This window comes from Anser anser, assembly GCF_964211835.1.
Source record: "Anser anser genome assembly, chromosome: 1".
NCBI lineage: Eukaryota > Metazoa > Chordata > Aves > Anseriformes > Anatidae > Anser > Anser anser.
This window is the reverse complement of record NC_139720.1, coordinates 103,221,771-103,239,388: the sequence shown is the minus strand read 5'-3', so window position 1 is coordinate 103,239,388 and position 17,618 is coordinate 103,221,771. Positions and strand designations below refer to the sequence as shown.

The 17,618-nt window shown below is 39.9% G+C and overlaps 2 protein-coding genes across 11 annotated transcripts in view; one reads left to right on the top strand and one right to left on the bottom strand.

Annotated features, from left to right (window-relative positions):
• CRACR2A (calcium release activated channel regulator 2A) overlaps nt 1-7,164 on the top strand; it is a 79,574-nt gene extending 72,410 nt beyond the window's left edge. For 8 of the 10 annotated variants that reach the window (XM_083824883.1, XM_083824881.1, XM_083824877.1 and 5 more), the window contains one exon: nt 1,092-7,160. In XM_083824883.1, coding sequence (XP_083681009.1) covers nt 1,092-1,182 — 91 coding nt within the window. In that variant the 3' untranslated portion in view covers nt 1,183-7,160. Of the gene's footprint in view, nt 1-1,091 lie in introns of all 10 variants that reach the window. The other 2 variants (XM_083824876.1, XM_083824884.1) reach the window with 2 other exon arrangements.
• Nucleotides 7,165-13,512: 6,348 nt separating this feature from the next.
• The window catches only part of PRMT8 (protein arginine methyltransferase 8), a 75,559-nt gene continuing 71,453 nt past the window's right edge, over nt 13,513-17,618 (bottom strand). Inside the window, exon 10 of the mRNA XM_083825045.1 lies at nt 13,513-15,226. Within this exon, the coding sequence (XP_083681171.1) occupies nt 15,143-15,226 (84 nt within the window). The 3' untranslated portion in view covers nt 13,513-15,142. The remainder of the gene's footprint in view (nt 15,227-17,618) is intronic.

The window sequence follows — 17,618 nt, the reverse complement described above, 5'->3', positions numbered from 1 at the left end:
TACATGGATGTATAAGAATGAGTCCAGAGGAGGGCCACAAAGATGATCAAGGGGCTGGAACACTTCTCCTCTGAAGAAAGGATGAAACAGATGGGTTTGTTCAGCCTGGAGAAGAGAAGGCTCCAGGGAGACCTTATACTGGCCTTCCAATACCTAAGGGGGGTGGGGGTGGGGAGCTGGGGGGTGGGGGGGCTACAGGAGAGGAGGAGAGGGACTATTTATCAGGGAGTGCAGTGATAGCAGAAGGAGTAATAACTTTAAACTAAAAGAACGTAGGTTTAGATTAGATATAAGGAAGAAATTCTTCTGCTGTGAGGGTGGTGAGGCACTGGAACAAGTTGCCAAGAGCAGTTGTGGGCGCCCCATCCCTGGAAGTGTTTAAGGCCAGGTTAGATGGGGCTTTGAGCAACCTGATTTCGTGGGAGGTGTCCTTGCCCACGGCAGGAGGGGGTTCAAATTAAATGATCTTTAAGGTTTCTTCCAAAGCAAACCATTCTATGATTCTGTGAAAGGTTTGGACAATGTTCTTAGACATATGGTTTAATTTTTAGGTAGTCCTGTGTGGAGCTAGGAGCCGGACTCAATGATCCTTGTGTGTTCCTTTTAACTCAGGATATTCTGTGATTCTGTGATATAAAGGCTGGGGGTAAAACTACTGTTAAATCTGTCCCTGTTGAACTATTTATACAGGTGAAAACGCTATTAACGAAGGGGCATATCTTTAACATTGTTGAAGTTAGTGAAATTTTGGCAATGAGTCAGGTAATTGATGAACATCTAGATAGCCAGTTGTGTTTTTGTTTTGCTCCAGCCTCAAAAATAACAAATGAAAGTTACTGCTTTGAATCTATCTAATATAGCAAATGCTAACAATCAGCACCAAATACATTTTTCTAGCTAAATGAAAAAATAAGTTTTTCATGGAGCCACCATAATTATACTTTGTTTGTTTATTAGTTCATATAAATATGCCATTCTGTTAAGCTTTGGACAATTTTATATATTTTTTTGTACTTCGGGGAGATGTTCTTGTTTTGATCTCTTCTGGGTTTTATTGAATTTTTCTCAAAAGTACTGTTTCTTTCTCCCAGGATTTTAAAGGAACACGAAGATAAAATGAAAGAGAAAACCATTGAACTTCAACCTGATGTGAATAAGAAGTCTTGCTGTATTAGGCCATAATATGCTGGGGGTATGTTTAGACAAAAGGCTTACATTTATAACACTACATGGCACCATCAGATTTGCCTTATCTTCCAAAAATTTATTCAGTTGTTTTTGGAAAGTAGGTGTAAGTGATCCCCAAAATCCTTGTATGTTCTTATCTTCACATTTACACTGATTGTCTTCAGTTAGTTGCAACGTGTTTGGGGCATAACAGTCTTTTATTCTGTTTCATGCCTAACACCACTGAATCCTGCTTTGTGATCAGGCTTATAGAAGCTGCTGCAATATTAATAATAAATAACTTTTATAGGAAGAAAACCACTTTGAATGTGAAGTAGATTTTTACTGGTGTGGATGACATCTGAATAGTTCTGTTTGCTTCACTGCAGGATCAGGTTCTTCAGATCCTGATTTTGTGCTGACGTTTGTTACTTTTTTTTTTTTTGTGGTGGTGGTGCTTTTTTAAAAATCAAAATAGTCAGCTGCTTAGTTACTTAAAACCAGCACACCAGCAGTTGTGAATTTCAGATGATATTTCAAAACTTAGTGTGAAATATACATGAACTGAAGCTGAAGAACTTTGAAGATTACCATAAGTGGCATTAACTTATTCACACTACAAATTGTTTCATATATGTACTTGATGAGAAGCCCTTCCTCCAACCTAGATGTGCTGAATTAGGTATGTCCATACAGGCCACTGAGATACCGTGGAGCCTTGCCTGAGTTATTACCAAATAATCTGTGATGTTTGCAGGGTGAAGGGGTGCCATGGAAAGATCTAGCTTAGTTTCCAGAAACAAAAAAGTCATGGTGATACACTGGCTAATTAGCATTGCACTTGGACCAAATCAGCCCGGGCTTTTTACCATATTTGCCATGGCTGTATTACATTGTGTTCCAGAGCTTGATGTGAACCTCTATTGGGCTAATAGTTGCATGGTGTCCTGTAGAAGTTCCAAAGCAATCAGGGGCTAGCTTGAACATTCAAATAAATTCACTGCCATAGTTGAAAACATAGAAGTACATAGGAAGCCCATTTCACTGTTATACATGGTTATAGCACAAAACATATTATGGTCAATGGAGCAGCTTTTTGTCTCCAAAAGTCTACCACAGGTTTCATGCCAAATATTCCTGAGGCAGAATTTTCAGAAATGGATCTTCTGAGGAAGATTTTGAAAAACATTGTAGCATTTGAGGAGTACATAACAAAAATCTCACTAATCTTGTCTGGTGGGGTTTAACAGTGTTAAGAAAAAATCCCTCCTCATGTACCAAAATACATGACTGATTTTTTTTCTAAAGCATCTGCCATACAGCAGTTTCATTTTGTTTAACTAGAGCCTGCTAACACTGAAATACAGTGCTTGAGAAATCAAACCCATAGGGATTTGTTTTAGAAAGCCATGGTCCACCCTGGATCATAAAAAACCTGAATGTCATAATCACTTTTGGAACCATTTATAGAATACAAATGAAAACGAGAAACTTGAGAGTGGGTCACCCAGCCAGCGCATGATCAGGAGTCATTCGTGCTGTCATTTGACTTCAGTGAATCCAGCTATTGTGATAAGCATTCAAGAATGATTGTTCATGATGGTGAGTTTGTTAGCAAAACAGAACCCATGGCATAATTTATTTCTTTAAAATATGAAGCAAAACTGTAAATATTTTATATGAGAATGTTAGACATTACATTTTCAATCCATTTTCTAAAAGTTTTTAAAAAGTTATTTTTCATTTGAGTAACGAATTTGAAACTAAATGGTAAAATTAAGCAACAGTTCAATAAGTAGAATTTTTCAAATAAAAACTTTGTCAGTACGTAATTGTACTCTTTGGATTTCAGTCTGATCAAAGGTATTTATCTAGTGGCTACAATTATAAGGTAAAGTTTGGAAACTTCCACTTATAACAATTCCTATTCCACACCAGCACTTAAATGTTCTTTCTCATGAGTTGGGATCCAGCTATGACCTCTTTCCCTGTCAAGTAGAATAACCAAGATTTTTCCTCACTTTATCAATGTCAGATGTACCAAGTAGTCCTAGATGAGCTTAGTTGTTGCTTTTTCCTAGATGATTCCCGGGAATCTGCTCACCCAAATGAAATATCCCTCCCCTTGCCTTCACTGAAATGCATACAAACCCCCAAAGAACAAAAAGAGCATTCATTTCTGAATAGGAACAGGTTTTCTGTTGGCTTCCCAAGACCAATTCTTGATGTCTGTTACTTATTGTGAAGGGATGTGTCGCGTTATCAACTGTTACACTTTATACATCATGGGAATCTAGCCAGACTTGAATTGCTTGTGTCCAGTTTTGGCTGAAGGTGAACTAATGTAACCCCCTAATTTAAACCTCAATAAAAACAACTATTTATCCCAATTTCAATCAGGGAAGAAGCATCATTGATTTAAATATTGGCTTTGCTAATTGACTGCAAATGTTCTTTTCCCATGCAGTAGGGTGTTTCCTACCCCATCAATGTCAGAATTAGCAATGTTTCTTCCAACCTCTATCAGCCTCAGGAAGACAGTTTCAAGGCTTAATACCAGCTTTAATACAATACCGCTATATTTCAAATTTGGGTCCTTAATTGTTAATTCCCTGAAGACCATACTGTTTTTGCAAGACAATGACATGTGAGTTGGATCTTCCTCATGTGACTTTTACAGGAGTGCTTTTATTTGGATGTATTTTAGTGTGCACGGGAAGTCTGCAAGCGGGATAATACAGAACCTGAGGGCAGGCAATGGTAAGGAGTGGCAGAATCCTGGGACCAAGTGGATTTCTTTTTCTTTGTTCACCAGAGGCAAATTTGGTGCAGTCTAATATCCATGAGGTATCTTTCATCCCAGCCTAATAAATACGTCTGCGGTTGTTCTTTTTCTCAAGTCCAACAAAACCCAATCTGAATACATACTGCAAAGATACAGATACACAACACTAACATCATCAGCTGCACAGATAACAGAGAGCTGTGTCTTCACTGCTCATCACAAGCAGCGAAGCTTGTGAGCTACAAAATTTACAGGAGAGACAGGCAGTGAAGGAAGGGTAGGGGTGTTACCCTCTATGTTAAGAAACTGATAGATTGTGAAGAGTTCCCTTTAAAAAACAACCAAGACCAGGTTGAGAGCCTGTGGGTAAAAATTAAGAACCAGACCAACAAAGTGTGTTGTGGCTGGGGTCTACTACAGGCCGCCTGACCAAGAAGAGTCTTTTGAAGAGGCCTTGCTCCAACTACAGGAAGCATTGCGCTCACAGGCTCTCATCCTCCTGGGGGATTTCAACCACCCGGATATTTACTGGGAAAGCCACATGGCAGAAAAAAAGCAATCCAGGAGATTCCTGGAGTCCATTGAAGACAAATTCCTCGTCCAGGTATTAGACAAAACAACCACAGGAGAGGCATTACTTGACCTGGTAATCACCAAAGCAGCAGAGCTCATTAAAGAAGTCAAGATTGGAGGAAGCCTAGGTTGCAGTGACCACGCCTTGGTTGAGTTTGTGATCTCGAGGAATATGGGCTTAGCTAAGAGCAAGGTCAGGACCCTGAACTTCAGAAGAGCCAACTTGCAACTGTTCAAAGAATTAGTGGATGAGATCCATCCCATGGGACAGAGGATCTGATCAGAGCTGGCAACTGTTCAAGGATATTTTCCTTGCAGCGCAATAGCTCTCTATTCCCATATGTAATAAATCAAGCAGGGAAGGTAGGAAACCAGTGTGGCTGAATAAGGACCTGCTGGTCAAACTTAGGCAAAAGTAAGAAATGCACAGATGGTGAAAACAGAGCCTTGTGCACTAGAAAGAGTACAGAAATGCTGTCTAGATGTGCAGGGATGGGATCAGGAAAGCCAAGGCACTGACAGAACAAAACTTGCCGAGGGATGCAAAGAATAACAAGAACAACCAGTTCTACAGGTACACTGGCAGCAAAAGAAAGACTAAAGAGAACCTATCGCTTCTGCAAATGAAGATGGAGAACTGGTAATGACAGATGTGGAGAAGGCAGAGATACTTGACAAATTCTTTGCCTCGGTCTTAACTAGTGAGAAGGCTTCCCACATCTCTGGAGTCCCTGAACCTCTAGGTGGGGGCTGGGGGAGCAAAGTCCCTCCCACTGTAAGTAAAGAGCAAAGTTTGGGACCTCCTGACGCAACTTAAAAACTACAAGTCTATGGGCCCTGAAGACATGCATCCCAGGGTCCTGAAGGAATTGGCTGATGTAGTTGCCAAGCCACTCTCCATCATATTTGAAAAATCATGTCTGTCAGGTGAAGTCCCTGGTGACTGGAAAAAGGGAAACATCACTCCCAGTTTTAAAAAGGGTAGAAAGGAAGACCCGGGGAACTACAGAGCAGTGAGCCTCAACTCTGCCTGGCAAGATCATGGAACGAATCCTCCTGGAGGCAATGTTAAGGCATGTGCAGGGCAAGGGGGTGATCAGGGGCAGCCAGCATGGCTTCACCAAAGGCAAATTGTGCCTAACCAAACTGGTGGCCTTCTATGATTGAGTAACTGCATCAGTTGACAAGGGGAGACCAACTGATGTCATCTACTTGGACTTCTGTAAGGTCTTTGACACGGTCCCACATGACATCCTAATCTCTAAATTGGCAAGATATGGATTTGAAGGGTGGACCATCTGGTGGATAAGGAATTGGCTTGATGGCCGCAACCAGAGCATAGTGGTCAATGTTTCTATGTCCAGGTGGAGGTTGGTGACAAGTAGTGTCCCTCAGGCGTCTCTTAGGACTGGTGTTTTCCATTATCTTAATCAGTAATGCCCCATCCCTGGAGGTGTTCAAGGCCAGGCTGGATGGGGCCTTAGCCAACCTGATCTAGTGGGTGGCATCCCTGCCTATTGGAAAAGACTTACTCCACAAGAATACAAGCCAAAGGAGTCAAGAGAGGTTTTAACCAGTGCCATTGTGTAATGATTTTCAAGAAGACATTGTAGAAGTAAGCCTCAGTTTTGGGACGAGGATACCAAACACCTCTTATATGTACCTATATCTGCAGCAGGAAGAAGTTGTATTGTTGGAACTGCTAAGGTGGTTGCATATCAGGTGATAATCTTTTGCATGTTAAAGGAGTAGATTATTACATTCAGACTGATGAAAATGGAGCTAGGCATAATTTATTCTAGTAGTTCTGACATAGAAAGCTATCTGGCCCAGCAAATAATTATACTTTCAGATATCATGAAACTATTTGTTTAAAAATAAAAGAGAATGCTGAAAGTTATTCATATTAAGCTGTAACACCATTCTTAATGAGTGTTGTTTCTTAATGAAAGGATAGGCATTAATGAAAGGGTAGACAGAAGATATTGTTAACCTCTTCAATGCCATTAGAATGCCATAAAAAATTAAGAATTTGACAAGCAGAAAACACTGCGGCTTGAACAACAGTTTTATAAGTATTTGGATTTTAACTGCGAGACCTGCGTCTCCCAAGCAATGTCAAGAAACTGGCATTGAAATGCAGGTTTATTTTTACTCCATACACCTCAGCTTTCGTCACAAACCTCCTAAAAAGAAGTAGTGCGTATTTCCCTTTCTCAGCCCCATCTTACCTCTTTGTAGGTAGACCAATTTACCTAAAAGACTTAGATTTTCAAAACAGGTTGACTACCAAGGTTCTTGAATACCCAGTTCTCTTTTGTATTGTGGGAATTGTACATCTAGGTAGCCTCCTCAGCCCATGTTGACCTAGATACCTAAGTTTTCAAGAAAAAAGAATTTCAACACTTCCCATTGATGAAAATGGACAACTCCACATATCTAAATTTTAGATTTTAATTTTAGATTTTTAATTTTTAGATTTTAATATTATTTTTTTGATTTTTTTTTAATTTTACTGATGTCAAGGTATACAAATGTGAGATTTTGAGAAATGAATGACAGTTATGAATCTTGCCCTCTGTAAGAACACAAAGCTTTTAAAAAAGTGGTCCTGTACTAATATCTTTAATGCAGCTGTAGTCTGCCAACTTTGTCCACAAATAAAAAAAAAAAAAAAAAAAAAAAGAGGAATTAAACTGTCTTTAATTTTAAAATACAGGAAAATACTTAGCTAATTTCCTCTGACTTAAGTGTTGAAATGACATAGAGTACCAGGTTCCCATAGTGATGGTAGAAAAAGATTCCTTCTGAGATCCTTCAGATCCTCCAACTGCAACAAATGGGAGACGGAAAACTACAGGGATGCAAGTTTATCACAGTGATGAATGCATTCTGAAGCAGCTGCTTGCATTCTTTCAAACTGTATTGGCAATGGCATTGGCCAGTGTTCTGGAATTCTGTGCAGCTGGCTGGAATCCATCTTTTTAATAAAAATGATTTACCCAGATCTAATTTATTAGATCACTTAATTGATGTGAGGTTCACATCTTGCCCAGATGCTTTCCCTTTCCAGGAGTTATTCAAAAGATATGTTTTTAACAGGTACGGTATATGTGTGCTAGGCTTGTAAATCGTATCATGGATTTTTTTCAATTCTGGAAGGGATACAGGAAGGTATCAGTGATCACCTACATACACACAAACATCACTCAATAAACACAGATAACAACATCCTTCTTTTCCTTTCCAGCTGATCAGGTTCATGCAGAAATAAGATTAGAAATAAGTTAGAAATAAGATTTAAATAGTCTGCAGTTTGGGTGCAGGGCTCAGTCAGATGAGCTCTCTGACCAACACCTTGTTTGCATAAAACTAGCCCTTTTACTACACCTAATTTTGATTTTACCATGCTTGTTCTTCCCCCATCCACCTTGGCCCCACCCTTTCTCTACCCTTCATCTCTCAAGAAAAAAAATCCTTTATATTTCTGATACCATTACATAAGTAACTTTGACTTTACATGGTATTATTGATGCAGTTACGTAGATGCTGCTGGGCTTGCAATTCCTACTCACAAAAAAGATCCTTGTTGTTCCCCTCCAATTATCCGTGAATTTAGCCATCATGTAACCATATAACTCCTCCTTAATCACCTGTGAAGTCCAGACATCACTCATCTTGATATCTGTAAATATTAGCTTCTCACTTTCTTATTTGTTATATTTAGACTGTCTCATGTCATGTCCAATAGCTACTCAGTCTGTTTGGTTAGCTAAACCTCAAACCAGGGTCCTAATCATCTCTCTGAACACCTTAAAAAACAATTATTTGTTGATTAATGCTCACAGAAGACAGGTATGACTAACATGCTACAAGGCTTTACTTTTAGAAAGCTTCATCTGGCCAGCTGGTCATCAAACAGATGTGGGAATTGTAAGCCTCCAGTATTTCTTGGTATTAGTTGATCCTCTGTCTTGCTGGATTGCTGTTTTCTGACTCTTCACCAGGGTTTTATACCTCCTGTCAGTATTTTTCTCAAATCCATCAGAAACCTAGTACTGTCTTAATAGTAATGATGCTTTATTCATCTTTTTTTCCATCTTTCTTTTTTTTTGTTTTTGTTTTTCCTTTTCCTTATGAATTTAGCTTGTTCACAGCACCCCCATAAAAGCTTGTTGGTAAAGATAAGCCAAGGTCATAATGCATTTGTTCATCATGATACTGGACTCTGCTTCATGAAGCCTTCTCTGGTGGGTTACACAGATTTTTGGAAACACAGATGATGGCTTTGTACTGGAACAGATAGGAATCAAAAGCCAGTAGGAAGGGGCATACAGAGCACAAGTGTATTGTGCATATTCCTACTATGCTGTGAGAGCACAAAACCAGTTTAGAAGCAACTAAAATGCTGATACAGAAAATTTCAATACAAGAATTGGCAAAGCTACAGGACATTTTAGCTACAGAATATTGTTTTGTCTCATGTCAGACTCTTCCTAACAGTCTTTGGACAAAATTGGTAGCTTGTGTAATTTCAGTGATGGTAGTATCTTCCTTCAGGGATGTAAACTACTCTTGCAAATTTCTCTTACCGGAAAACTGCCAACAAGAGTGAATACATAGTTCTGCTGAAAGATTGCTTCTTACACTCGGCCAAATTCATCCCTCTTTTAAGTTCACAAATGTAAGTCCTTGACTTAGTAATCTTTCTTCTAATGCAACTTTGTGTATAGTTAAGTTCACAAGTAGTGCTCACCCATGTGAACCTTCTGAGAGGATGATCAGCTGGTAGGAGAAAGTGGAAGAAATGAATCTTCTCCAACTTGTCAGGTACCCTTTATTGACTCATCTTTGTGTATCACACATGATGCAAATACTATCACAACAGAGCACCAGCTCAACACGAGCTGGCAATGCGCACTTGGAGCCCAGAAAGCCAGCTGTATCCTGGGCTGCATCAAAAAAAAGCATGGCCAGCAGGTCAAGGGAGGTGATTCTCCCTCTCTACTCTGCTCTCAGGAAATCCCACCTGGAGTACTGCGTTCAGCTCTGGGGCCCCTGGCACAAGAAGTACATGGACATATGAGTCCAGAGGAGGGCCACAAAGATGACCAAAAGGCTGGAACACTTCTCTGAAGAAAGGCTGAGAGATCTGGGGAAGTTCAGCCTGGAGTAGAGAGAGCACCAGGGAGACTTTACAGTGGCCTTTCAGTACTTAAAGGGGGAAGGGGGGCTACAGGAAAGCAAGAGAGGGACTATTTATCAGGGAGTGCAGTGATAGGAGAAGGAGTAATAACTTTATACTAAAAGAAGGTGGGTTTAGATTAGATATAAGGAAGAAATTCTTCTACTGTGAGGGTGGCGAGGCACTGGAACAGGTTGCCCAGAGAAGTGGTGGATGCCCCATCCCTGGAAGTGTTTAAGGCCAGGTTGGATGGGGCTTTGAGCAACCTGATTTAGTGGGAGGTGTCCTTGCCCACAGCTGGGGGTTTGGAACTAGATGATCTTTATGGTCCCTTCCTCCCCAAACCATACTATGAATCTATGACCAATAAAATAACATCTGTGTCTCCACCAACTAGCACAAAAGAAATACAAACTTTCTTAGTGCTTTTTGTTTGGTTGGTTGGTTTGGTTTGTTTTTCTGAGGATGTATTTAACAAATTGGAGACATTTGAGAATATATATCACAAATTACAGTCTGATTGTAAGCCGTGGATCCAGTGACACAGAAGAATTTAAAGAATTTGAAGAATTTCAAATGGGGCCCTGAGCAATGAGAAGCCTTTGAAAAAAAGAACAGTATCCCTTTGGCCAGGCTGGACAGGACAAGGTGAAAAAAAAGTGTTTTACACCACAGCAGGGGAGCAAGGCCCCACCAAGAGCCTTTGGCAGCAAGCACCCCTTTGGAATTTTGGAGTCAGGGATACAGATAATCTGTGGCCTGCTGCACTCCAACTGAAAAAGAGATACTAGCAGCATATGAAGGGGTTTGAGCTGCTTCAGAAGTAGTTGGTAGTGATGCACAGCTCCTCTTGGAACCTCGATTAACTGTGCTAAGCTGAATGTTCAAAGGCAGGATTCCCTCTACCCATCATGCAACCGATGCTACATGAAGTAAGTGGGTCACACTGATAACACAACAGCGTTGGATAGGAAAACCCAACCAGACACAAATCTGGGAGGTGATCATGGACTGGCAGAGATTTCAGACTATCACCAGAGGAGGAGGTGATGTCTGATGAAGAGATCCCATTGTGTAATAAACTACCAGAAAATGACAAGCAATATCGCCTCTTCACTGATGGGTCTCCTGTAGTATTGTAGGAAAGCATCAGAGATGGAAAGCTGCTGTATGGAGCCCTAAACAAGAAGTCGCAGAAACTGCTGAAGGAGAAGGTGAATTAAGCCAGTTCACAGAAGTGAAGGCCAGCCAGTTGGCTTTAGATACTGCTGAATGGGAAAAGTGGCCAGTGCTTTAACACTACGCTGACTCATGGATGGTGGCAAGTGCCCTGTGGGGGTGGTTACAACAATGGAAACAGAGCGATTGGCAGCACAGAGACAAACCTATCCAGGCTGCCGCACTGGGGCAAGAGATTGCTGCCTGGGTAGAGAACCTGGTTGTAAAGGTACATCATGTAGATGCTCACATACCCAAGAGCTATGTCACTGAAGAACATCAGAACAACTAGCAGGTGGATCAGGCTGCTAGAATTGAAGTGACTTAGGTGGATCTAGACTAGCAACATAAGAGTGAATTATTTATATCTTGTTGGAACCATGGCACCTCAGACCATCAAGGAAGAGATGCAACATATAGATGGGCTCATGAATGAGAAATGGACTTGACCGTGGACATCGCTGCATGGGTTATCCATGAGTGCAAACATGTACCACGATCAAGCAAGCCAAGTGGTTAAATCCTCTCTGGTATGGACTTCAATATGAGGAGACCTGGCAGACTGATTATATCCCACTACCACCAACCTGTCAAGGCAAACACTATGTACTAACAGTTGTGGAAGGAAATACTCGATGGTAGGAAAAATATCCTGTGCCCCATGACACCACCCAAAATGCTGTCCTAGGCCTTGAATAGCAAGTCTTATGGTGACATGGCACCCCAGACAGAAATGAATCAGACAGTGAGACTCATTTCTGAAACAACTTAATATACACCTGGGTCAAAGAGCATAGTATTGGCCAGGTATATCATATCCCTTATCATGCACCAGCCTCCAGAAAGTTGAACAATACAGTGGACTATTAAAGACTACACTGAGAACAGTGGATGCTGGGACACTCAAGCACTGGGATACACATTTAGCAAAGGCCACTTGGTAAGTTAGCACTAGAGGATCTGCCAGACAATCTGACCCTGCCCAATCAAAACCTCTACATACTGTAGAAGGGGTTAAAGTACAGGTAGTGCACATAAAAAACTGTCTGAGAAACACAGTCTGGGTTACTCTTGCCTTGGAAAAAGTCAAACTTGTCTATGGGAAGGGTCAAACTCTCCTGCAGCTGCTATATATCATGTCAATTCTATTACAGTATGAGCCACCTGAACTAGTGAAGAATCTTGTAAGGAACCAGGCAAATGCAGTGGTGATAGAACCAGAGCTGGCTTCAGCATGCAACAATTCAGTGCCACACACCATCTCTTTGTCCTGAAGGACCATTATGATAGATGGAGCCAAAAGTCACGGACTGAATGAAGTCAACAGGCATTTTAAAGATATGACCAATAGACTAAGGGAATGAGATCTGTGTGTATATATAAAAGGTTAGGAAAGGTGGTGGTGATCAATGAGGATGCCCTGGAAAGTGTAGGCGTGAGCATGATGTAAATGGTATGGAATAAGGGGTGGAATTTGTCCTGGTTTGGTTGGGATAGAGTTAATTTTCTTCACAGTATCTGGTATGGTGCTGTGCTTTGGATTTAGGGTGAAAATAATGTTGATAACATACTAATATTTTATTTGTTGCTGATCAGTGCTGTTCAGTGAGAGAGTCAAGGTGTTTTCTGTTTCTAAAGTTGCCTGCTAGCAAGTAGGCTGAGTGTGCACAATATTCTGGGAAGGGACACAACCAGGACAGCTGATCCAAACAGACCAAAGGAATATTCCATACCATATGACATCATGCTCAACAATAAAACTGGGGAGAGTTGCCTGGTGGCTGCTGCCATTGCTTGGAGACTGGCTGTGTGCTGGTTGGCTGGTAGTAAGCAATTATGTTTTGTATCACTTGTTTTTGATTTTGGTTTTGTGTTTTTGTTTCTTACTGAACTGTCTTTATCTCAAACTATGAGTTTTCTGACTTTTGATCTTCTGATTCCCCCATCCAGTTGAGTGCTGGGGAGAGTGAGTGAAAAGCTGTGTGGTAATTAGCTGCTTCCTGGGGTTAAACCACAACATCCTATCAGCCTATCAACTGATTGCACCTGGCTCTCAAGCTCCTTGCAATTATGTTTCACTGATGTTGAGCTAAGAGACCCTATGTATGCTAAACTCATTGGTGCTTTCAGAATATTAGTGGTAGGTAACACGTGTAAAGGCCTTGGAAGCCTAAATTTTCCTTTTGATCACTGTGATTTGATTAGTTCTTTATGTGATGGAGAAGTATGTGCTATGCTTTTGATGTGAAGAAAAGCACAAGTCAGTTTCCCAGAGCTGAAAGTGACTGATCCGGCTGTTGTTTTAAAGTCAAGAGTATCTTTATATAAATGGAGGGGGCAGAGAAAAAAATCTAGAATTCCTTACCTTGGAGTACCGGAATCACAGAAGTGTTGACAGAAAGAGATTTCTGGAGGTTTTTCTGTTCTAAGCCATTACTCACTGTGTGGATCTCTTGAAAATTACAGCAACATTTGACAGAAATAATGCCAGTAATTTTGTGAGGAAAGTTATTTACCCCATTCCAAGAATATGAAATAAAGTACTTTAAAAGAACTGTGATGAACTACACTGCAAACAGTAATCTTTACTGCTGAATTACAGTTTAATTTCATTCTACATAGATACCATGTAATACAATCCCTAGACCATAATCTTTAGACTATAAGAAAATGGAAGTACTGTACAGTTTTCATGAAGAGAAAAGCAATATTTCAGGTTTCTAAAACGTGAAAAGCTGACAATCCTATGCTGGCAAAACAAGAACCTGCAAACAGCTTACTGATCAGCAGCATTCTTAGCTCACATATTCAAGTAAGCTTTATTTACAGGTGATTAAAAAGACTTTTCAGGCAAAAAAAAAAAAAAAGGCAATCTCATCCAATAAATAATGGAATGTGATTTAGTGCCTAATGCTATAGTGACTGGAAGATTTATAGTTAGGAATAATGATGCAGTTTTTGACAAATTACTTGTGATTAAATGGTCAATATTCATATATTAAAAATACTCAATGCATACGTATGAAAAACTATCAGCAGTAAATATATTACCTATAACCATAAGGTATTGTAACAAAAACAAGGAATGTAAGGGGATGGGAAAGATACAGACATCTTAGTAATATCAGAAGCCATAGATACTTTTTTAAAGACATCAACTTGTTCCAGCAAATCACTGCACTCTTGAGACTAGTATTTGCATATTAAAACTCATCTAAAACATCAACAAAAGGAAACACTAATTTCCTATTTTTGAAAATGGTTTTATATTAAGAATCTTGCAGAGAACAGAAATGGGCAAAAAAACTACAAGGCCAAAAAACATGAACTGCCCACCATTTCAGAGACTTTGCATTCAGCACATTTAAATACCAGCTGTCTGATTTCAGAAGGTCTCATGCAAAATCCAGCTATAAAAACTCACCACAGAATATATTCAAGAATAAAACGCTAATGTTCTTTAAAGCTCTGACAGAGGTCCAGTTGTGGAGGTGAATTTTAAAAATCATGGTCCATATTTTCCAGATGGATATTGTAAGAGATACTTGTTGATCCTTCTATAAAGTCCCAGCTCTTACCTACATTTTGCATGGAATATTTCCCGAAGCTCTAATTTTGGACAGTTAATGACACCTGGAATATAACACTGCCTAGAGTAGTGCTATTATCTTTCCATAACTGCATAATGAAAATTAAGTAATCACAAAACAAATTCCAATTATGAAGCAACATTTTTTTCTCATGTACAATATATATATAATATTATTTTATATTTTATTATATATAATATTTATACTATATTTAATATTTAATTAATATTCAATACTATCATGGTGATGTGTTTTAGTGGTCTTCTATATTGAAGACACTGCTCTAATCACCTGTAACATGCAAAGCTTGGAAGAACCAGAAATTCACAGTAAGTAGTACAATTTTTATATGCATCCTCTGCCATCCTAAAGTTAACCAGAACACTCAATACTGTTGTTTGTTTTTCCTATATGTTTGACAAAAGCCGTGGTTCTGTACACTGTACATTCACAGAGGGATCCCAGCCCTCTGTACTATCTGCAGGAGGGATCAGGTTACCACTTTCCATTGGAGTAAACGTTCTAATGCTTAATATAATAATCTTGTGATCACTTGTTCCTAGCTTGAAGTTCAGCAGTTCAGGACTTGATACAATTCTTTTCATCTCACGGAGAGGTTTCTTGCTAGCGCATTTTGTAGTCATTAGATACTGATGTTTCACATAGCTGTCCTTTGAAATCCAAATCTACTGTGAAATCCAGGTCACGCTGTAAAAAGATTTAAATGTAACATGTAAGCAAGACCATTAATTTTTTATGAATTCAGTTATCATCTCTGAGTTTGAAAAGACCTGAAGATTCAGGAGATGCATACTGTGGTTTCAAACTTCTTTTCTTTTTAAATGTTGCTAACACTGAAAAAGCAGGATGTAAGATGTGTAATAGCATTATGTTTAGGGCATATTTGTGTATTCTGCTCAAGGCTGCTTTAGTGTCCTGGTTACAACCTGAAATGCTGTGCTATCATAAGTATTCTATAATAATTTTTTAAGGCATACCTGATTGAGATGATCTTAATTTAGCGTAAAGGGCTTTAAAACTAGGAGTTATTCCAAAATAGATCTGGTAAACTTCCCATTGTAGACAAACCCTCAGCCATTCTTTGTCTTATAATCACATGTTTTTTGGAAAGCTGCACTACATAGACCTACGTAATGAAGGTGTCTTTCTACAGGCTTCATGTTTCAGAAGAGCAAAGAATTAAGAAAGCCTTTCAAAACAAAGAGAATCAAAATAGTCTGTCTTAAGATAACTATCAAGAACACCATTTGTTTTAGCACCTAAATCTGCATTCAGATTCTGTGCGAACAAATTTGAAATATTTTATTTTACCCTCTAGAGAAAAGGGCGATGAATTGATACATTCATAGAATCATTTATGTTTGGAAGACCTAAGATCATCAAGACCAACTGTTAACCTGTCAAGTCTACCACTAAATCACAGAATCACAGAATTGAAGGGGTTGGAAGGGACCTCGAAAGATCATCAGGTCCAACCCCCTGCTAAAGCAGGTTCCTTAGAACAGGCTGCCCAGGTAGGCGTCCAGATGGGCCTTGAATATCTCCAGAGAAGGAGACTCCACAACCTCCCTGGGCAGCCTGTTCCAGTGCTCCATCACCCTCACTGTGAAGAAGTTCTTTCGCATGTTTGTGCGGAACTTCCTGTGCTCTATCTTGTGGCCATTACCCCTTGTCCTGTCCCCACAAACCACTGAAAAGAGGTTGGCCAAATCCCTCTGTCTCCCACACCTCAGGTATTTATACACATGGATGAGATCCCCCCTCAGTCTTCTTTTCTCCAGGCTGAACAGACCCAGGTCTCTCAGCCTTTCCTCATAGGGGAGATGCTCCAGGCCCTGTATCATCTTTGTGGTCCTCCGCTGGACTCTTTCCAGGAGATCCCTGTCTTTTTTGTACTGGGGACATGTCCCTAAGCATCACGTCTACACAGCTTTTAAATACCTCCGAGGATGATGGCTCAAACACTTTCCTGGGCAGCCTGTTTCAATACTTCTTAACCCTGCCAGTGAAAGAAATGTTCCTAATATCCAATCTAAACCTCCCCTGGCACAAGTTGAGGCCATTTCCTCTTGTCCTAACATTTGTTGCTTGGGAGAAGTGACTGAGACCCCCATCTCACTACAGTCCAAAAGAAAACATTTCAGTCTGTCCAAGGACATCAAGGTGGGAACACACTGTTCTCCTCTACTCTCACAGCAAGCAGTAAGCTTCAGGAGTGAATGTGATTGTTTTAATGACAAGGTTATTTTCTGTTTATTTCTTCCCCTGTATCAACACTACTGTGAAAACCATATCCAATCTGTTTTTAGTACAAAAAAAAAGGAAAAGTAATGCAAAAAAAAAAAAAAAAAAGGAAGGTAAAGATATGTTAAGACTTGCCACAGTCACCAAATACAATATTCCGAGAACTGTAACTGCATGGATGGATTATTATCAGGTTATATTAATGGCCGTATGTGGTATTAAAAAGTGAGGAGATTCCGCTCAAGGGTTTTGGCTGAAAATGGTACCACTGTTTCTCACAGAAGCCATACTTCTCTTCGTCTGTACAGGCAGGGGTTGCTCATCACACCATGTCTCACAGTCTCCTTACAAGTTTAAAGAAGCTCTGAATCACTGGCATCAGCCCATAGCAGAGAAACTGAGGAAGTTCTCAGTCATTATAGTGTGATATCCATCGTGTTTTGGCTTTAGTTTTAAACAAAACATCAGTATGTGCACAGTCACGACTTTGAAACAACCATAGTGAGTTCAAGTACATTTGGTTAGTGAGTTCAAACAGAGAATCACTGAAAACTGTTACTTAATTTCCTGAAGGGTGAATTCTTGGGCACTGAGTGGAAAATGTGGGCATAGGTGTGGAGTTTACTCTTGATCATCCTATGTTTGGCAGGGGGGTCTTACCATTGATTTTAGTGACAATATGAAAAGATCCTTGCCTGCTTGTGTCACAAAATATGAGCCAAACTGATTGCAGAGGGCAGCTGACTTAGTGATGTATCTGGACCATTTCTTCCTCCCCTTGCTAGCTTGTTTGCAAGCTGTCTTCTGCAATGTTAACAGTGCATTATCATTGCTG